General features: G+C 37.9%; 2 protein-coding genes across 3 annotated transcripts in view; one reads left to right on the top strand and one right to left on the bottom strand.

Annotated features, from left to right (window-relative positions):
* The window catches only part of RAB3GAP1 (RAB3 GTPase activating protein catalytic subunit 1), a 32075-nt gene extending 15700 nt beyond the window's left edge, over positions 1-16375 (top strand). Inside the window, exons 15-24 of one of the 2 annotated variants that reach the window (XM_070946905.1) lie at positions 92-264; positions 1606-1660; positions 1970-2317; positions 6299-6436; positions 8100-8327; positions 10728-10824; positions 10919-11022; positions 11271-11386; positions 11642-11744; positions 15717-16375. In XM_070946905.1, the coding sequence (XP_070803006.1) occupies positions 92-264; positions 1606-1660; positions 1970-2317; positions 6299-6436; positions 8100-8327; positions 10728-10824; positions 10919-11022; positions 11271-11386; positions 11642-11744; positions 15717-15959 (1605 nt within the window). In that variant the 3' untranslated portion in view covers positions 15960-16375. Of the gene's footprint in view, positions 1-91; positions 265-1605; positions 1661-1969; positions 2318-6298; positions 6437-8099; positions 8328-10727; positions 10825-10918; positions 11023-11270; positions 11387-11641; positions 11745-15716 lie in introns of those variants that run through there. The other variant, XM_070946990.1, reaches the window with a different exon arrangement.
* A 617-nt stretch (positions 16376-16992) lies between these two features.
* Positions 16993-22666, bottom strand: part of ZRANB3 (zinc finger RANBP2-type containing 3) — a 64630-nt gene continuing 58956 nt past the window's right edge. The window contains exons 17-20 of the mRNA XM_070957027.1: positions 21502-21648; positions 18538-18937; positions 17179-17310; positions 16993-17091 (exon numbers count right to left, since the gene is read on the bottom strand). Coding sequence (XP_070813128.1) covers positions 16993-17091; positions 17179-17310; positions 18538-18937; positions 21502-21648 — 778 coding nt within the window. The remainder of the gene's footprint in view (positions 17092-17178; positions 17311-18537; positions 18938-21501; positions 21649-22666) is intronic.

Below are 22666 nucleotides of genomic sequence, written 5' to 3'. Positions count from 1 at the left end.
ACTAAATTCTCCAATTTAGAATACAATTTGCAATTCTGTGCACAAGTTTAATATTGTTTCACAGATTCTTTTCATTTGTCCTTATATGTAGAATCTTTACATCCAATTCAAATCTGCTCCTTCAGACAGTCTGACATACAAACTGGCTCTTTGTCTTTGTATGATCAACTTTTATCATGGTGGAGTCAAAGGGGTTGCACACCTCTGGCAGGAATTTGTCTTGGAAATGCGCTATAGATGGGAGAACAACTTCTTCATCCCAGGGTGAGTTTTAGGCCTATTATTTAGTTATTACTAATAGGAAATCAGTAACACTCCTCAGAGTTAGTTTGAAGAGAAAGTGAAATGTTACTGCCACCTCAAAAGGATATTCGCAGTCAGTTTCTTTTATTTAACATAAAAAGGAGAAAAAGCTTGATACATTTGTATCATCTATGTAGATTGCTCAGGAGGAGATTCTAAGCCACCTAAAATAAACAGCTTTGTGAGGGAGATTTGGTTGATAAATTATGAAGTATCCAAGTCTTCTTGTTATTTGCAAGATATGTTCAAAAGATTGCTGGGCTTAATTTAAAGGTCTTGATTTAAGTTGATGACAGGTTATATAGTTAGTCCTTGACTTACAACTACTGTGTTTCCCTGAAAATACGACCTCCCCTGAAATTAAGTCCTAGCTTGATTTTTACATGTGCGCCCAATAGAAGTCCTACCCCCCAAACTAAGCCCTAATTAAGACCCTGCCCACTGCAGGGTGCCTGGGTAAAAATTAAGCTAGGGTGGGGATGGGGGGAATGGAGCTGCCCTACTTCTTACCTTCAGACAGTTGCAGCCTGGCCTTGCACACCCCAAAACCTGACTTGCTAGCCCATTTCTTCTGCAGCCGGCAAGGCCTGCAAGGCTTTCCTAAAGGCCTCTGCAGCTGATAACAGAGCTCTGGATTGATCTGGAGCTCTGTTATCGGCTGCAGAGACCTTCAGGAAAGCATTGCCAGCCTCAGAAGAAGTTCCTGAAGGCCTCTGACAGTGAAAAGGAGTCCGGGACAACACGTGCAAGTGAGGTGAGTCAGTGGACGACCCCCACCTGGAAATAAGATCTTGTGCCTTTTTTGGTGGCAAAAAATATAAGACAGGATCTTATTCTCGGGAAAACACAGTATTCATTTAGTGACAAAGTTACAATGGCCCTCAACAAAGTGACATGACCATTTTTTACATGACAATTGCAGTGTCTCCATGGAAATTCAGACACTTGGCAACTGGCTCGTTTTTATGATGGTTGCAGTTCCTGAGGTCATGTGATCACCTTTTGCAACCTCACAAGCAAAAATCGATGGTGAAGCCAGATTCACTTAACAACCATGTAACTAACATAACAATTGCAATGATTCACTTAACAACTGTGGCAAGAAAGATCATAAAACGGGGTAAAATTCACTTAACAATTGTCTTGCTTAGCAGTGAAAATTTGGGGCTCAGTTGGTCGTACTCAGTTGGTCGTAAGTTGAGGACTACCTATATATGCATTTTTGAAAATGGCAGCATCTATATGTTTTGCGGTTCAGTTCTTTTTCTATTCTATAGTAATATCAGTGTAATTACTTTTTAGGTTAACCAGCAGTGCACCTGATCTGAGATGTTGTTTATTACATCAGAAACTCCAGGTAAATCTTACAAATGCACATTCTTTCTTTTATGTATTAATCTTTATTTGAAAAATTGTGATCAATTTCTATTTAATTGTATTCAGTAAGCCATTCAGAGTTGTACAGATTGGGGCCAGCCTATAAATTTATGATAAGGATTTTATATGAAGAAGTATGCTGTCTTTTGCAATAGTAAATTTGAATTCAGGCTACCTTCTGGCTTCTCTTATGTATTTTAACAAAACATTGCCATTGTTGAAAGTACCTATTGCTAACATTAACAATAGAATTTTCAATGGGCTTGATGGGAGTTTGATTGCTTTCCAGATGTTAAATTGTTGCATTGAAAGAAAGAAAGCAAGAGATGAGGGTAAAAAAGTGATTAATTTGGAAAAGCAAAAAGACACAGTGGATCGAGACTATCCAAAAGAGAGTGATAAAGAAAAAGAAGTGGGGAGATCTTGGGAATCTTGGAGTGACAGTGAAGAAGAGTTTTTTGAATGCCTGAGTGACACAGAGGAGCTTAAAGGAAATGGACAAGAAGGCGGAAAGAAAGGGATTTTAAAAGAAAGTAGTAAAGAGACACTAGTGCTGAAGCCAGAGGGCCGTCTGCATCCGTATGGCAATATGAAATTGCTTCACCCTGGACAACCTCTCTATGTGCCAGTAACCCAGGTGAGTGAGTAACATTTACAAATATTTCTCCTTCTCTCATATCTCCTAGTTCAGTTCCATATCAGAGGAAGGGAAAAGGGGCTCCTAGGTTTGTTAGACATGAACAGTATTTAATAATTGATCTGATTTTCTCACAGATGTAATTTTGTCTTGGTTTTTAAAAATATATATTTAATATGTTTACCATTCAAACACAATAAGGGAGATGATCTGTACAGTTAAATGTGCAGTAATCATATTACAATGCTTTCTCCTTTAAACAAAATTTTTAAAGGAAAGGGAAAAAAAGCAATAGTAATAGCACTGACTTATATACCACTTCACAGTGCTTCACAGCCCTCTCTAAGTAGTTTACAGAGTCAGCATATTGCCTTCAACAACCTGGGTTTTACCCACCTAGGAAGGATGGAAAGCTGAGTCAACTTTGAGCCCGTGGGAATCAACCTGAACTACATTCTAACCACTGCACCACCACAATGTCAACAGCAAAGATATACCTGGGCTTACAACCACAATTGAGCCCAAAATTTCTGTTGCTAAGCACGACAGTTGTTAAGTGAGTTTCGCCTCATTTTATGACCTTTCTTGCCACAGTAGTTAAGTGAATCACTGCAATTGTTAAGTGAATAATTAGGTCATTAAGCAAATCTGGCTTCCCTCATTGACTTTGCTTGTCTGAAGCCAGTTGAGAAGGTTACCAATGGTGATCACATGAGCCTGGGACAGTGCAGCTGTCATAACCTCATGCCAGTTGCCAAGTGCCCAAATTTTGAACATGTGACCAGGGGATGCTGCCCATGGTCATGTGTGAAAACTGGTCATGTCCTTTTTTTTCAGCACCATTGTAACTTTGGTTGAAAGTTGAGGAGCATATGTCTGGGCTTCTCATCTAGCTTTACATAACTGTTTCAGTAAAGCATTCCTGTATATCATTTTAATTGTCCACTACCTTTGTATGAAACATTCATAAGTTGTGAATATTATCAGTCCCTCAGTTCACTGAGTAATTGGAGCCATAAGTATCTCCAATGTTGTAAAACTAGTCTCTTAGGGATAGATAGAAATGGCAGAGAATCGACTTTCGGTTGATATCGCAGTGCTATTGGATGCAAAAAGCGGGCTCTGTGAACTTGCACCAAATCCCTTGGTTGGAGGGACCCATAAGGGGCTAAAGTCACCCTGTAGGGGTGACAAAGAATGGAGGGGTGCCCTGCAGGTCACCGAGTGTGGCAGCTCTCCTGCTTGATTCAGGGCTAATTCCATCTCTTCTGACAAGGAGGAGAGGCAGCCATTATGGCTGCCGGGAAGCTGGGGCAGCTGAAGAAACAAAGAATGTGCTGCAGCGGTGTGTGAACAGTGACTAGAACTGGGTGAGGTGACTTTTATTATCTAAAACCAACCCTAAAGAAAATAAACTAGAAAGGGACTCTTTGAAGGGTTTGATTAAGCAGCGAACAGTTACAGAGAGAAAAATTACAGACCAAAAAGAAAAGGATATTAAGAAGCGAGCACAAAACCTTTAAAAACATAGAAAGGTTGTATCAGTAACTTTTATTGGCAATAAGGCATTTTAAAATGCTGTAACTACTTGTTAGAATTTTGATTATTTGTTTGAATAAACCAACGAAACTTGTTAGAATTTATGCAATGTTAAAGTTAAGCGGAAAGCGCCGTCTACTGGTGAATGGAATATATTATATTCCTTTAACCCTGGGAAAATACTGATAAGACAGAAGAGAAAGTGGAAACAACACTTGGAGGACTGCTGTGCTATATATTGTTTTATTCTTAACTACTTCACAACTACTAGAGCTCAAATGGTGAAAATATGGAAGACATCTAAATAAAGTGACTTTCAAATATCAGGAGTTAGGATTGAATTAAGAATAGGAATAGGAATAGGAATAGGAATAGGAAAGAGTAGAGTAGAGTAGAGTAGAATAGAATAGAATAGAATAGAATAGAATAGAATAGAATAGAATAGAATAGAATAGAATAGAATAGAATAGAATAGAATATTGGCCAAGTGTGATTGGACAAACAAGGAATTTGTTTTGGTGCATATGCTCTCAGTGTACATAAAAGAAAAGATATGTTCGCCAAGCACAAGGTACAACACTTAATGATAGTCATAGGGTACAAGTAAGCAATCAAATCATATTAGGAAACAGTCAATATAAATCGTAAGGATACAGGCAACAAAGTTACAGTCATACAGTCATTAGTGGAAGGAGATGGGTGATAGGAATGATGAGAAGATTAATAGTGCACACTTAGTAAATAGTTTGACAGTGTTGAGGGAATTATTTGTTTAGCAGAGTGATGGCATTCGGGGAAAAACTGTTCTAGTGTCTAGTTGTTCTGGTGTGCAGTGCTCTAGAGGGGACTTAAGAAGACATTTGGAAATTTTCCTGGATTACTTAAAAAAAAAGTTAAATTGACTGTGAGATATAAAGAACTATATTACTGTATTCCCAGAGGAGCAACAACAGGACTGAGTAAATGGTTTCCAGATCGACTGTCTGAGGGCAAAGATAATTGAGACTTTGGGGCAGTGATAGACCATTGACAGATTACTGAGCGATATTTGGACTTATCAAAAAAAGAAAGCAAGATGTTTCAGCAGGAGGAAATAAGTGGGTTGCAAAAAGAATTGGTGGCGATGTTCCAAAGCATTTATGATTCTATGAGAAGGACTCACAGGGAGATAATGGATTTAATGAATAATATAAATGGGAAGCTAGAAAGTGCTTCACAAGGGATAATGAATAATGATCAAAAAGCCCAGTAAATAGAGGCGATAATAGAGAGACCAGGGGAAAAGATAGAATGGACAAATCAACAAACAAAACAAGAAGATAAGGAGAAAGTAATAAAAATTAATGAAGCAATTCAGGAAAAGTACATGCTAGAAGAACAAAAAATGATTTTAGATAAAGATATTTTTGAAAAGAAAATGGAGAGTTCGGCAGATCTGCTGGAGGCTTGGCAGCAAAAGATAGTAGAGATGGAAGAATACTTAAGTTAAACAGGAAAGATGTAGATAGAGAAGAAGACCCAAGGGAGGAATTTGGGAGGCAAGTCAAAAAACAAATAAGGATTGAAATATTAAAATGGGCAAGAGATGATGGATAGAAAAAATGTTTTATAACGCAAGATTTGCATTATTAGGAGCTAGAATAGAGGCAGATACAAGAAATAGGAATAATATACATATTTTTATATAATAAAAGCTTGATGAAGGAATATGAGTATATATATATATATATGGAATGCAATAGAATAGAATAGAATAGAATAGAATAGAATAGAATAGAATAGAATAGAGGCTATTTTTTTTCTTTTTAACATTTTTCCACATGTGCAGGCTTATTTTCAGATCAACCAAGTGTTGATCTATTGGTTGCAACAGGAATTAACCACCTGACATTGGGGATTGAGACACGCACACACGCACACACACATATATTTTGTGTGTGTGTGAATATATACTATATATTCTTATATATTCTAATATATTACACACACACACACACATATATACATACAGACATATATAAATCTAAAAATACCACATTTGGGAAATGTATAACAATGGAAACTAGTTTTTATTTTTATTTCTTTAGAAGTTAGCCATAGGATAACTAGTTAATACTTTCCCCCCTCTTAGTTTACTGCTACATGCCATTGGCTTTTCTTACAGTCAGGAAGCTGTCTTAATCCAAGCTGATCTGTCACCTTCCTTTGTCTTCTCCTATTTCCTATTATACAAAAACTTCAGCAGTTTGTTAAATGACTGAATTGTATTTCCATTCAGAAAGTATTAGGTTTTGGACTGACATATCTATCTTTGGAATACAGAGGTTGAATAACAGGTTCTAAGCATGTGGAAGCCGCATTCAGTTCATTTGTTCATTGTTTTTGTTCCCTAATGAGAGATAAAAAGTCTTAACAGGAATTCCTCTCTCTCTACTTCTTTAGGAACCAGCTCCTATGACAGAAGATCTGTTAGAAGAACAGTCTGAAGTATTGGCTAAATTGGGAACGTCAGCAGAAGGCGCTCACCTTCGAGCTCGCATGCAAAGTGCTTGCTTGCTCTCAGATATGGAGTCTTTCAAAGTAGGCACAGATTGCCAGGGTCATCATGAAATGAATACAGATAGTCCTCAGTTTACCACTACAATTGAGCCCCAAATTTCTGCTGCTAAGCGAGACTATTGTTAAGTGAGTTTTGCCCCATTTTAGCACAGTTGTTAAGTGAATCTGGCTTCCCCATTGACTTTGTCAGGTCACATATGACCCTGGGTCACTGCAACTGTCATAAATATGAAGCATTTGCCAAGTATCCAAATTTTGATCACATGACCACAAAATGCTACAGTGGTCATAAATGTGAAAACGGGTTTAACTCTCATTTTTTTAGTGCCATTGTAACTTCGAACAGTGATTAAACAAATGGTTGTAAGTTGAGGACTACCTGTACAGTAGCATAAGCAACTCATACAACATATTTAGCAAGATATTTCTTTTCTATCATTTTTTTTCCATTTTGCTCATTAGTCTTTGTTCCACTGCCATCTGTACTAGACATGCTGTAAATGAGAAATGTGGTAGGTTCTTAGCATGTTTGTTACTTGGCTTTTTTGTTCAGGAAAATATTCATTGCCAGTTGTCTGTGTTAATATTAGACAACATTCTCTCTTTTTGATAAACTTGCTCATTCAAATTATGCTTATTCGGATCAAAAAATATGTTTATGGATTGGTTGTCTTTTCTGTGAATTAAGTATAGTTTAATTGGAACTTGAAGCAGAAGCTAAGTATTAATGTTAACTCTTACAGCAGCTGTCTATTATATTTTAACACTTATTTGTACTTCACATTCTTTGGCACAGTATAGAAAATTAAAAACACTTGAAGAGAAACTAGGTCATAAAATATATTGCAGTCAATAATCCCTCCTTTTCTTTCAAAAATATACAGAAGTAGAAACTGGATCCTATCCTAGAGTCCCATTTTACAACCATGTAGACTCTATTTGGGGCAACTGAACCCTCTTTATTTATTTTAAAGAACAAAATTGTGATAAACACATTAGTTTTTATATTCATGGCATCCGTTGTGTCCTTCCAGTTTGGAATGGATTGGAATGTTTCCTCAGTCCCAGCCTCCCCAATCAATGGTGAAGGAATCAGGGAATTGCAGTTCATCAACATCTGATGGTACAGAAGGTAGTTGAACTTTTAAAGAACTCCAATGTCTGAAATAACCTTAATTCTAAATACATTACAAACTTAACTAGTGAGGGGAATAAGCTTTGCATTGAAAATTTGGAGGAGTTGTAAAAAAATCAAACCCAGATCTGATTCATACGTGTTATACAGCCATTTGCAAATTTATAAGCAATAGTCACATCTAGGGTCATCTTAGACAAGTTGAAAATTACAATGTTAGGAAGATAGGCGGTCATTTTGAATGTTTCGCATTCAGGTTTTAAAGGATGAGAGTCACTATATATAATGTCTTTGACCATCCTTTATGCTTCCTTATTTTTCAAAAAAAGAATTGTCTGGAAAATCCGTATCAGGTGTGGCCCTGGACATCTACTTATACGGCCCCACAAGATGATAAAAAAAAAGTTCTTTATGTATATTAACACTGTTATGCATTTTATATGCGGTCCAGGACAATTCCTCTTCACTCAAGTTTGGACAACCATGGCCTATATACAAATAAGCATGTTCTCTCCCCCCCCCTCCATTTTTTCCTCCTGTTCCTCTTAGGCTGCCAACCCTGGTTGTTGTCTGGAAGATTTTGTGAGATGGTATTCGCCCCGGGATTACATTGAAGAGGAAACTGTGGATGAAAAGGGGGGTGTAGTCATCAAGGGTGAGCTGAGCGCCCGAATGAAGATTCCAAGTAACATGTGGGTTGAAGCATGGGAAACAGCGAAGCCCGTTCCAGCAAGGAGGCAGAGGCGCCTTTTTGATGACACCCGTGAGGCAGAGAAGGTAAAAAAGAGGCTTAGGGGAATTCCTGAGACATTTCCATTTTAATTCTGCAAGATCTGAAAGCTTCCATAGTGCCCATCCTAGTATAGACTGTGGAAAGTCTATTAGAGGCACTTTCATTTATTAGCTTACCGTATTTTTCAGTAACATGCACCTTTTTACCCCCAGAAAGGGGGTGAAAATCTGGGTGCGTCTTATTCTCCGAATGTAGCCCCACCCACCCGCTGGCCCCCACCCTTGGGAGGTTGTCGGCCTCTGTGCGTCTCATTTTCCGGCAGTTTCAGGCGGTGGGGATCCTCACATTGCCAAAAATGAGCAATGTTGCACTCTGGGAGATGGGTGGCGGAAACGGTTAGGGTGCTGCTTGGAACCTGCTGAAAACTGCTGCCACCACATTTTCATGAGGGCGCGTGGCTGTACGAATCGCATCGGGGAATCAGGGAGGAAAACGCCAGAAAATGTGATACATGGAGGCTATGCTGTTGCGAAGTGGGTTCTTCTGTTGAGAGGTGTAAGGCAAGGTGCTCGCCACCCAACCTCCCCCTTCTCCAGACAACCCAAGCTGAGGGTGGTCAGCTTCTGCTCCTGGCCCTGGAGACGGATCTGGCCAGGAGGGAAGAGAAAGTGAGACTGCAGAAGAGGAGGAGGAGGAGGATGGACGGCTTTGTGAATTGCTTCGGGGAATTGGGGAGGAAAACGCCGGAAAACGCGATGCACGGAGGCAATGCTCTTTTTCCTCCCCAATTCCCCGAAGCAGTTCGCAAAGCCGCCCACCCTCCTCCTCCTCTTCTGCAGTCTCACTTTCTCTTCCCTCCTGGCCAGATCCGTCTCCCGGGCCAGGAGCAGAAGCTGACCACCCTCAGCCTGGGTTGTTTGGAGAAGGGGCAGGCTGGGCGGCGAGCATCTTGCCTTTCACCTCTCACACAGAAGCACCTACTTGCCTCCATGCATCGCATTTTCCGGCGTTTTCCTCCCCGATTCTCCAATGCAATTTGCAGAGCTGCGCGCCCTCCTCCTTCTTGGTGGCTAAAGGGGAAGAAGAAAACTCTGGGCACGTTGAGAAAGCACATTTTCCTGTTGCTGAAAGAAGGTCGAAGTTGGTTCCCCCCCTTGCTCTCTTAAACTGAACTGCACTGCTTTTCTGACTTGTTGATAAATGATCCTGGGAGAAAGCAGCAGCTGGCCACTGCGGAGGCGGCGTTGATCCGTTCTGGGTGGTCAAAATGCCAAATGGCTGTGGGGAGCTGAGACATTTCTCCTTCATGCCGCGCCCCCCCCCAGCTGCTCAGTGCAGTTCAGTTTAAGAGAGCAGTGGGGGGGGGGGGGGAAACCAACTTCAACTGTGGATGGAGCCTCTGGGCATGAAGACCGTTTGGGAGGAGAAGATGGATGAGGAGAGAAGAGTGTAGGCACAAGGACGGGGGATGGGGGAGACTGCAGAAGCAGCCCTTTTCCCCTTCTTCCAGCAACAGGAGTGTGTGTGTTCTCAACGTGCCCAGAGTTTTCTTCTTCCCCTTTAGCCACTCCCAGGGTCTGCCTGGAAGCAGCTCCAACAGTTCTGACAGCTGGCTTCACAACTTGTGCGAGGACTGGAGATCTCCACTCCCTACAGCAGCAGACTTCTCCTTAACCTCCTGAGATAACTGCCCCCATGAAAAGAATCCCCCACCCCATTCTATCCACTTCAGTTAAATAGATAGGATTTGTTTTAAACTGATAAAAAGATCTGTGCTACGCGTTATCAAAATCCAAATGGAAGTGAGGATGCCGTTGATCCTGATGCTGGTAGGCAGAGACAGAATTCTTTTTTTCTTGTTTTCCTCCCCCAAAATTAAGGTGCATCTTATACTCCGAAAAATACGATAGTTTATTTTTGTTGTAATGTATTTGTATGGAATTTCTGTAATTCTGTAGTTCTGTTGGTCATAACGGTAACCAACTATGCAGGTCACTTTTAAAGTAAGACTGAATAATGCATGTTACATTTGGAAATATAATCGTCTAAATTGGCAACCACTTTGAATGTGGAAACATGTAAATAAATTATTCACAAGAACATGAAGTAAGAGAATAACTTTCAGTTACTTTTGATCTTGAACCTGTTTTCCTTTTAAATGATAAGTACAGTGAATTTTTCTTTCTTGGCTTTTGTCCTACTCTTTCATCACCTTTTCATCTTCTTAGCATGCTATGCTGTCTTTCAATTAAAAAAAATAAAGTTGACAAATTTAGAAGCACCTTCAGATGGTGGGCCCCTCCCCTTTAGAGACTTGAGAAAGAGTCTTTTGATTGAATGCTTAAGAAAGGACATGAGGCAACCTTCAGTTTTGAAGCCTTGAGAGATGGTTGTCAATTTTGCAGCAAGGTTATGGCAATCTAATTGATTTACTGTATCTTCAGGTCCTACACTATTTAGCCGTTCAGAAACCAGCTGATCTTGCAAGGCATCTTCTTTCTTGTGTCATCCACGCAGCCGTACTCAAGGTAAAAGAAGAAGGTAAATAACTTCTAACAAGCAAGGCTGTATGCTTCAAGTAAAAATAGGGTGCTTTTACTACAATGTACTTAATGGGCTTTTTTCCTCCCAACAGAATCTCTGGAAGATATTGGGTTAGTAAAGAAGATAATTAAGCAGATAATCAGCCATTCCAGTAAAGTTCTCCGGTTCCCAAATCCAGAAGACAAAAAATTAGAAGTAAGGAATTTCGTTTTTCTAATAATGTCCAAGAAAGAAAAAATTAAAAATGTTAACTTTTAAATAAATATTTTATGGTAATCACAGGAAAAAAAAAGGTTACATATAGTTGTCTTAACTATGTGAGAGGAGAGAATGAGCGATTCTGGAAAATTCTATTGAACCCAGCTCTGATAAAAGCTTGAGTAAAGCTTTGAAATATGTGACTTATAACAAGAAGAGAAAATGAGGTTTTTTTCTTTTCCCAGGAAATCATTAGTCAAATTATGAATGTGGAAGCCACTATTGCTCGGGCAAGGTCTCTAAAAGCAAAATTTGGAATAGAAAAATGTACTAAAGAAGAAGAACGCAAAGATCTAGAAAAGTAAGTGACTTGTTTGATAAACTTGCATGGTTTAATTCCTTAAAGGGAATTAAATTAATTACAAGATTGATTTTCAATAGATAAAACAACCTGAATCATTTCTTCAGAATGTCAATTGAAAATTTTCTATTGAAGGTGAATCTTGGTTGAGAACTTTCAGTGTTCACTATTCCAGTGTTATTGTTTTTAAAACAGTCTGCGTAAAATGATTTTTCTTTTGCTGATATATTTCTCCCACTTTTTCTGTGCTGTCAGATTTGTAAATTCCTTTCTGGAACAACCAGAAGTATCAGTCCTTGGTGCCGGAAGAGGGCCTGCTGGTATTATAATTCACAAACTTTTTGTGAATGCACAAAGGGTAAGATGGACTGCTTAGTTTCTCTAATATACTTATAAAACAATTGCTCTTTTTGTTATAATACTCGAATGCCAGATTTTGAAAATCCGCATTTGCATATACACTTATGAGTGTGTCTGTTCTAACTAAAGTAACCAAATCACATGGATATTTAAAAATTAATTAACATTACATCAAATAGACCCAGGTTGAAATATAATTTCTGTGTTAAATTTCCAATTAAATAAGCAAATGGTAGAACCTGTTCTTTTCAGGAAGTAGTTTGTATGAAACGTTTACAAAAATTCCAACAGATTGCTATATTTTAATGTGATATGGCATTAATGCATATTGATTCAAAAGATGTGATATTGGTGATACTGTTTTGGGGAATGCCAGAACAAGATCAAGTTTGCCTTTGGTAATAGAGAATGATTTTCAAGCCTAATATTTCATCATACTATACAATGATACCCTATAAAATGTACCTGTATTCATCTCACTGCGTGGCATTAGTTTAGGATCAGGACTGGAACAACTTGATAGATTAGGTAATGGTACCAGGAATAAGGGGACAGAATTAAAGAGCTACCTAAGGTAGTTCCTGAAAAATGGAAAAAGTATGAGGCTAAGTGAAGACTTAAGAAAGCGTGAGTGGTCACTTACAAGAGGGAAGAAATGAGCTTTAACAGAATGATTTAAAATAGTAAAGCTGAGGCTTGGATGCAAAGAGCACGGCCAGAAATTTAAAGCAAAAAATACTGCTGTTTGGTGCAGGAAGTCACCTTATGCTGTATTTCCCCTCCTCTCCCCTCCCCTAATCAGTACTGGTTTCAACTCTACTGCGATGGCATTATATTTTCTCTCTTACTTGCAATTCAAGGAATTCAGGGCAACTTGTATAATTCTCCCTGTTTCTTGTTTTCTCTACTGCCTAATTGAGAAGGTTGTCTTTCTTCTCCCCAACCTCTTGAATTGGATGGATCTGAAAGTGTGACTAGCCTAGCCATGAGATTCATGAAAAGGCAGGGATATCAACTTGGTTCTCCTCATTCCTAGACTAACAGTTGCATATAAGTGACTTATTTTGGTTTAGATATAATAGATAAATATAGTATCTTTCTGGATTCTTTGCTTCTCTTCGTCCAGAATCTTTTGGATCCTTCCAAATACATCTTTTTATGATGTTATCCAGATATTGCATTCAATGCTAATAGTTTGTTCTCTGTTAATCTACAGTTATCCGAAATGGATTTTAATCATTTCTGAGGATTTAACAGCATGGGTTGTTATGCTGGGTTTACTTGCTAGAACAAAAATTGATGTATCAGAGAACTGTTGTAACCCATTTTACCATGACATCTTGTTTCAATATTAATATATTGCTAATATTAAAAACAGCCTTTTAAAAATAAGCTCCAAATAGATAGCTTCTCACAATTTACCCAGGCATTTCTGCAATAGGGTTTGAGTGGTGCAGTGGCCTAGAGGTGGAGCTCTCGCCTCACGATCAGGAGGCTATGAGTTCAATACTAGGTAGCAGCAGATATTTCTCTCTGGGCACAATGAATATGTATCTGCTGCGGACTCTGCATTGGTGACAGGAAGGGCAATAAACACTCAGCTCCATTCAGTTGCCCCGACTCCACCCCAATGCAAGGGATTACAGGGTTGTTTAAAAAAAACCCTCTGCAATAGGGTTATTGGGGTTAAGCAATACAGTGGGAGTCAGGATGCAGTATGTATCAGATGTGTGTGGGTGCAGATCATGAGCTGTGCACATGGGGCTGCTAGAACTTCAAAGACCAATTCATAAACCACACAATTCATTCAGCACCATCATAATTCAGAGTTAACTTACTCAATAGTCATAGGTTGAGAACTATGAACTGTGATTATTCAGTCAGTAATACTTTGAAATTACTGCCTTGCACCTCTTCCTCACTCCTCGCGCACCTGGCATGCAACCTCTCCATCCCTCACCCTCATTCACCTGGCTGTGCTGCTCCTCCACATAGCCTATATCTTCTGTACCTCCTGCACAATCCCCTGAAACACTTGCAATGCCTCTTGCATACCCTCCCAACCCATGTCACACCTTGCAGACCCTTCCTAACCCATGCTGCATCTTGTACATCCTCATGCATCCTCCCCACGCTTCTTGCACTCTTTATCCTTATCACACGGCTTGCACCCGCCCCAAGCACTCCTTTGCTTCCTCCCCCACTCAGCCACTACTTACCTGACTGCCAGTCTCTGACCTGCAATTTCCTGCTGGCTTCCCCACTTAACTTCAGTTGTAGGAAGCCAGAAGGAAATTGCCTCTGCCTAAAAACTGTGGGATTTGGTTAACAACAGAAGATTGCCATTGCCATTTCACTTTATAGTTGCATTGCATAGATGGCAATTGCCATTGAAAGTTGAAGACCACCTGTAATGTTCTTTGATAAAACTTAATATTATGCACATTGGATTAATGCAAAAACATAGGCTGCCTACTTGTCATGCGATTTGATTCATAGAAGTAAAATGCATGTTTATAGGAATTCCCTTTAGAAATCCTAGAAGTAAATGTGTAGCTATAGAAATCAGAAAGTCCTGGCTCCATCAATTACTGAACTGGGATAGACAATAGGTTATATAACTGCTTCATGGCAAAGTCAGATGGACTTGACTATATTGATGCAATTGATTATTTACATTGAACTAGTCCTGTTATCAGTTTGTTTTAGATCTGTTTTGTGTTCCGAGTGTTTATTAGTTTCTGTGCATAGCAACAAATCCAATTGTAAGGCTGCTGCCCCTCTTTTCTAAAACCTCTCTTTAACCTTATGTGAGTCATCTCTGACTTGCCTTTCACCATTGATTCTCTTTCTTACCCAGCTGACTGAATCATCTGAGGAGGTAACTAGATTTTTCCCTGTTTCTAGTCATCTGCCTAACTTCATGTAGGTGCTGCATGGGTATGAAGGCTGTAGCAGCATAGCATATGGCTCAACTACTGCTTATTTGCATAATTAAAGCATTGACATTTTTAAAAATTAAGTTATGAGCTTTGACATCATCAGAGTATCAAGGCAATGATTGAAATGGATGCATCAAATGGGTTTCTAGAATCTTGAGGGATTTTTGTGTGTGTGTATAACTTTCAGCTTATTTTCTTGTTTAAGATAGCTGTATCTTACATGTCTGCATTTCAAGCATCAAATTGCAATAGCATTAAAATACACATTGTACAAAACGATAAGTTCTCCACTTGGCTTGAATAAAAGTAATCATCTATTTTCCATTTGCTTTGCAGCTATTTCCTCTATGGAGTTTTTTCTTTTTTCAATTCTTACCTCTTGAATATTGGAAGAAAAAAAACGCTCGTTTTCAGAATAGTACACTACAGTTGTGTGAAGTAGTTAATTTGAACCAAGCAGGACTCATAGTTTGATGGTTGAGTAGAAACTCTGTTCAAGCACAGTATCTCTAATCAATTTAAAATTTCATTTAGGTATGATAGGATCAGCATAGAATAGATGGATTAAAATGTCTGATTAATGGATGATATCCCAATACCAGATATAGTTAGAGTTGGTTTCTCTGGTTACAGATCCCACCATTGAGAAAGTCAGAGCAAAATTATTTTAGTCCAGCTTTATCATTTGATTGAATCAGTGTTCAAATGCCTGTTGTTTCATAACATAAATTGCTTTCTTTGTTGGACAGATCAGCATGAAGTTGTTTAAAGCCTCCTTTTGGCATTTCAGTGAGATGATCTTGTGGGTGCAGAACATATATTTTATGTGCTTATATCAGCATTAGTCAATTTCTTAAGCAGAAACTCAATAGAACAAATGCTTTTTCCTTAAGCTTATATCCCAGTGAATGTTGTGCTTTGTCACACTTAATAGTTATTGACTGTTATGTTTTTATGCTAGTGTATCTCGAAAACAAATACGAATCCAGTAAAATGGTTCAGTGCTAAAAGGCTTCTCTTTCTTTTAGGTTGCTCCAATGATGCCCTATGAGGAAGAACTAAAAAGATCGGGCTCTATGGATGAAAAACGTTTGAATTCTGGAATGAGTTCGGATTTTCCACCCCCTGCAGGACGTGAGGTTATTTTACGTACAACTGTTCCACGACCTGCTCCTTACTCTAAACCTTTGCCTCAGCGGATGTACAGCGTTCTTACAAAAGACGATTTCCGACTTGCAGGTGCCTTCTCATCCGACACAACGTTCTTCTGATTTTAACATGCATTCTAGCAACGTTTTCACCCAAGCAAGTACATCAAAAAGATGTTTATCCAGTCTCCTGGACATGAAGATAATATTTAAGAGTAATGCCTACGTGAAACAGTCTTCATATGCATAACGTTTATGGGATTTTTATCTTTTCCATGAGAGCCCCTTGTCTATTGATGTATTGACTCATCTTTACTTAGCTATCCATTCCTCTTTTAAAAAAATGCTTTATGATAATGAAAATATCACAGAACTGTGTATTAAGTGTAAATTAAATTATGCAATCCTGCTCTGCAGCCTTGTTAAGTTTTATGCTCATTTAAAGTGAGTAGATTAGAAACCTAATAAATCAGTGGATTTAAATTATTTACAGCTATACAAACATAGATATTATATGTAATAAAATTCACTTCATTGTGGCCTGGCTGGCAATGTACTTATTTAAATAATTTTGCTTTATGATTCCATTCTCAGGAAAATTATTGGTAGTTAATATAGCAATCATACCCCTCTACTTGCATCAGATGATACCAAATCCTGGTGGACAACTATCAGCTTTGAATATTAATCTTGATGGATGCACACACACACCCATATTTTGCCACTTTTGCTCTTTAATACATCGAAAATGGTTTCCGTATTTTTCAATCTATATAAATTAGGAAAAAGTTAATGTAAAAATGCCAGAGTTTATTTTGAAATGAACCAATGTACATCATTAATTTTATAAAAGATACTTTTGTTTAACAGCAAGGATTGTTCTGCAGATTATAATCTATATAACCTACCCTTCAATCATTTCCACAGTTGTGGATCAGATGTAAAGACAAATGCACTAATAATGCTGCAGTACCAAGGATTTAAATAATTGCATGAACCTTGCTAACAATTTGTAAAAGAAATCTTCAGTTTTCTAAATTTGAAATTTAGAAGGAAAAAACACGTATACTTACAGCTTTTTAAACATTTCTCACATGGTGTTTTCTTAATGAGCTGTACTAAGAACTATTACAAACATCCATTTCATCAAACCTTTTCATAATTTTACAAAAAACTTTGTGATGTCTGATGAATATTTTGAAGCAACACATTGTTTTTTAACTTGGCTTCTTTCTTTTGCTTGTTTTGCTGTTCTCTGAAAATATACAAAAGAAAAAAATTATGAAATCCATTTCTTAATGTTGAAAGTTCATAAAATTTTGTTGCTGCATCTTGTACTTACCTCCTTGTGACAAACTGTACATAGTGTTTGGAAGTTTTCAAGAGTACACTGTCCACCCCCACTGAAAACTGGCTTGATATGATCCACTTGCCAGAAATGGCCCTCAGTTGGGTTCAGGATAATTTCATTTAACTGAAATAAAATAGGATCAGTGGCAGTCATATATGGCCTGGAAATGAGTCATATACTTATATATCTTCCTTCCAATATGCTTTTTGTTGCTTTTAGTCAAATCAATTTGCTATGTGCCTCAGAAATAATAATTGTTCCAGGAGAATAGCAGTGCTAATTTGAGGAAAACACAAGCTATATGTCAATTCAAATATCACTAAGTCACATCTGTGAAGACCAAACACAGGGAAATCAGCTTTGTTCTTAATTTTTAAACTGATGATAAAAGAAAGCAAATATGCGTAATTATATAATTGTTAGCCTGTCTTCAAAAGGTTAGTCAGATAGCCATCCTTCATTCTAAAAACAGGAAATGAAGTACATTGGGGATCCAAATGTATTCCTAATGAGTTGGAAATGAAATTTAGCACAGCTGATAACACTTAGTATCAAACTCAGATTCATATGGGATAGCTGCTAAACTCTGCTATCAAAAATTTGTGGCTATAATGTTAAAAAACTGGTAATTTAAAACCTATAAAATAATAAACTGATATTCTACTATTATGTAATACTTTTGAGACACGACAAAAAAACCTCAACACATATATTTCCTAGTGTTTTTGATCTGCTATATTGTCTGAAAAGCTAAAATAAATTTAATTTATTTTGCAAAGGAATATGATTAAGACTATAGTTACCATGCTTACATCTGCTGTATTCAGAGAGCAGCCAGTCTTGCTGAGTAACAAGCTGTTTGAATAGCACAATTTTCATTCTTTGAATGCTTGGGCCTGATAACGAATGTTCATAACATTTACGGCATAACAATAACTATGTAGTCTAATTATTTCATTGCATGAATAGCAGTTTTGCATGAAAATAGCTTTAATGCAATTGTTCAGCCTTTGAAAATAATTCAGAAAAAGTACCTTCACACATGCAAGTCCAATACCTTTTTATTAAAAGAAGTTAAGTAAAGAAGAAAGTTATGGCTTCCTAGAGGAAAAATTGTGCCTGTTTTAGGAACTGGCATTAACATCGGCATATGGATGTCTGCAAGCAACTGCAACTTCCTTTAAAGGTTTTTGGAAAACCTGAAAAAAGGCTTCTTTAATGAGTATCAGAAAGGAATCAAATTACTTCTTCCAAAAGATTTTTTTAAAAGTTCCCCTATATTTCAAAACCATCCATCCATCCATTCATTTATCACAGAACAATTTCCTGTATTCCAGCCATATATTTCACCTGTTTTAAAGGAAGCTTGGACATCCAAGACTTTTCCAAAAGATCCTTGCGCTGACTCTTTGGGGCATCTCTGACACAAAGGTAGAGTTCTTGGGCATTCAACCCACATAACTGGCAAATCCCATGTTCTATTTCAAAAACTTTAGTTCTCAGGTAACTATTATTAGTGTAGAAGAAGAAATCTTCCTGGCATTTAAGAGAACAAAATCGCGAGTCCCAGGCAGTATATGTCAATGTTGGCTCAACTTGGATTGTAGGCTTTTGGCAGCTTAGGCAAAGTGGGTTCCCTTCATTATCGACCGCCTGCAAATAGCCTTTGCTTGATGAAAATTCTTCAACAGCAACAATCTGGTCAGAGACTAAACTGGCATCTGGGCAACTCCCATCTTCTGAAGGCAACCTAAAACAGAAATGATAATACAGTAAATAAATGAATAAACGCCTAGATTATGTTTCTACATTTGTATCCCATTGTTTCACTAGGACAGGAGTAGGCAATCTGCAGACCAATGTACTCTGTCATCTCATTTGAGCAGCCCCAGATTATGCATCTAGAATTTGGTAACAAAATGGTTGAATGATAACTGGACAAAGAAGGGCTAGTGGATTTAAGTAAGAAAATGGATGCTTTACCTCCCAGACATCTCCCATTCTGATCAGCGGTGAAATCTGGCTTGATCTATCCGGCTTGCGCGAACCGGTTTTGACCCTCTGCGCATGTGCAGAAGAAGCACGCACGCGCGCTCCCATTCCCGAACCGGTAGCAAAGGTAAGTGGATTTCACCGCTGATTCTGATCCTATCACTATCTGCCTCTCTCACCCCCACCTCCACTCCCCAAAAAGACTGAAAGCATTGGTTAAATTACAACCTCCTAACTGGATTGAAATATTTGTGCCAACCTCTTTCAATAATGTACCATTCACTGGAGAAAGCAATTACGTTTGGAAGAGTTAACGGCAAAAAGAAACCAGGCTGCCAAAGAACACGGTGGCTGGACACCATCAAAGCTGGCAGGGTATAGAACAACTCAAAGAAATAGTGCAAGATCAGAAGATGTGGAGAGACCTGGCCCACAGAATTGCCAAGAGTCAGATTCGATTGAACGGATAACATCATCACCATTACTGAATAGTCTATGGTCCCTTGCAAGTTATAAAATCTAGAAATAGACATTGATCCACATATTATGTGGGCTGCATTTGGAAAAATCCTCGGACTTCCTGCCAAAATGTATTTTTTATTGTGAAATGAGAGAACAGAAATTATTAAATACACGTACCTCTATTTAATTAAATCTAAGCATATTTTATTTTGGATTAGAATATATTCATTCTTTGTCTTTGCTTATATTTATGGAGTTCCTAACGTGCCCCTTAAAAATCAAGCATAGCGCTCATCCTTTAAAATGTTGCATATTTATGCTGTACAAAGCTTATCACAGTATAGCAAGGAATGATTCAGTCAAATAATTCTAACTAAAGCCTTATTTTACACATATTTTCTAACACAATACTGGTTATCTGTCAGATTCTTTTGAATCTAAGTTAAATTCGATTTACAAAAAGATGTTTCGATTTTGGTTTGGGTCAAACTAAGAAGTGATTTTAAGGCTCCTGCAGAAAATCAACAAAGGATCTACTGAATAGAAAAGACAATAAAATAAAAACATAAAAATAAAAAAATGTTTTCCTGTACAAAGAAGTCAGAAAGAGAAAGGTTATGATAGCTGATGATTTTGTTACCAAAGAACAAAGCAACTGTTATTCTACTTTTTTTAAGAGAAATTGCCCAAATCATTTGGCTAGGTTTTTTTTTTTTTTACCAAAAGAGGTAACATATCCAATGTTGTTGTCAACTGCAGGCTGAATACCAAAATCAAAAACGTCTATTAAAGTTTAAATACTAGCGATATCAGAAACATTTTCATCATGTGCTGAAAATATAACAGACATTAGGAAAGTTTCTCTTAGGAAGGCATTTTCTAACTGATAGCATTGCCGTTAAAAAATGCAGTGTGCTAGTACTTCACTTTATCAGATGAGGGCTCCAAGAGGCACCACAAATTGCTGGGCATGAATTCTCTGAAAATATTCAATTATCCAAGTCTAACTGCTTTATTACAGAGCCAATTTGGTGCATAGATTAAGGCATCAGGCTAAAACTGGGAGACTGTGAATTCTAGTTCTGCTTGAGGCACAAAACCAGGTAGATGATCTTGGCAAAAAATTTTCTGTGGGCTTGGCTTATTTTGTGGGCGTGGCTTGGTAATGTGACTGAGTGGGCGTGGCCACCTTTTTTTTTTTTAAAACTTTTAAAAGCATTTTTTCTACAACCTTAAGAGGTTGCAGACAAAAATGCTTTTAAAAGCCTCTGACGATCAGGCAACTCAGCTGGGATCGCCAAAGGCTTTTAAAGGCATTATTTTTTTCTATAACCTCTTTGGCCGAAGAGGTTGCAGAAAAAATGCTTTCAGAAGCCTCTGACGATCCCAGCTGAGTCACACGATCATCAGAGGCTTTTTTTTTTTTAACTTTTAAAAGCTTTTTTTTTTGGCCGAAGAGGTTGTAGAAAAAATGCTTTTAAAAGTTAAAAAAAAAAAAAAAAGCCTCTGATGAGGTGGGCGGGATAAGCGAGTGGCGACTGGGCGGGGGACCGGTTTGGGGGCATGGCCAGCCAATGTTATTACCTGTTCTCTGATCTACTACAAATTTTTACTACCGGTTCTTGCGAACTGGTGTGAACCAGGAGCAACCCACCACTAGATCTTGGGCCAGTCACTTTCTGTCAGCTTTAGGAAGGAGGCAATGGCAAACCACTTCTGAAAAACCTAGCCAAGAAAACTGCAGGGACCTGTCAAGGCAATCTCTGAGAACTGGACACAATTGAACAGAAAAGTAAAAGCGCTTTATTACAATGTCATACTGTACTTCTATTTTCTTCTCCCAAGCACAACTAAACTTACTTTATAAAATGATTATCTTCTTTTCCAACAGAGGATCCATGGGCTCTTATAACTTCTCTGGATGTTTTTGTGATTATACGAACGCTACCGCCACTGCTGTCAGCTTTTGTTAGTGAAGCTCTGGCAATGTCTTCTTTTGTCATGTACCTAAAATATTAAACATTGTTCTTAGCTTTGAGGAAAAGCTAAAAACTGAGATGAAGAATTTCCAAACAGATGGCCCCCAAAGGTGATCCCTCTCTGTCAAGGGCAAACTACAGCATTGATTACTGATCATTATTTCTAAAATGTTAATGTTAGGTAAGGGTGTTTTACAAGGAAACAGATTTTAGTTTCTGGATCCAACTTTTTCTCACAAGATTTGCAAAATAGTCTATTGGGAAGGAGCTATGTATAAAACAGTAGTCAAACAAACGAACAGATACTTAATTTCTGTATTCTGAAAAGAGCCTTGGTAGTACAGTGGTTTAAAGCACCTTGTTATTAACACAGCTGCCTGCAATTACTGCAGGTTGGAATTTTACCAGGCTCAAGGTTGACTCAGCCTTTCATCCTTTCTAAGGTAGGTTAAATGAGGACCCAGTTTGTGGGGGCAATAAGCTGACTTTGTATAAATATACAAAAGTATGAAGGCTATTGCTTAACGCATTGTAAGCTGCCCTGAGTCTCCAGAGAAGGGTGGCATATAAATCAAATTAAAAAAAAAAAAAATCAGAACAAGGTTTTTCTTGGTAACCAGAAAAGTTGTTTTTGGTCCATGAACTATGGATTCCACAAATCCTCAACATTCAGAAATAGTTGTTAACTTACAAACTTTGTTTTAGCAGCCTAGTTTTGGGGGGGAGGGGCATTTTTAAAATTTTATTCTTGTTAGAGGGAGAATTAGAAACCTTTGCTAATATTTTGAAGGTTTAGAACTGAACCCCAAAACTGAAAAATACATTATGAGGAATTTCTTATTGTTGTGTTTTAAGAGTGATTATGTATTCAGCATTTTTAATTTCTGCAAACTTTATTTTAGCTTGTTCTATTTATGTTCTATTCACAATTATGTTTTAGCACTCAAATCTGGAAAAAGAAATGATATATTTGTAGAACATTTGCTTCACACAAGCTCTTCATCATAATATGTACTGTTACATCTGTACTGTGCAAATATATTGAG

This window comes from Pituophis catenifer, unplaced genomic scaffold (genome assembly GCF_029215685.1).
Source record: "Pituophis catenifer annectens isolate HBS135680 unplaced genomic scaffold, rPitCat1.0.hap2 SCAF_1, whole genome shotgun sequence".
Lineage (NCBI taxonomy): Eukaryota > Metazoa > Chordata > Lepidosauria > Squamata > Colubridae > Pituophis > Pituophis catenifer.
The sequence above is the reverse complement of the archived record's forward strand: the minus strand, read 5'-3'. Positions and strand labels throughout refer to the sequence as shown.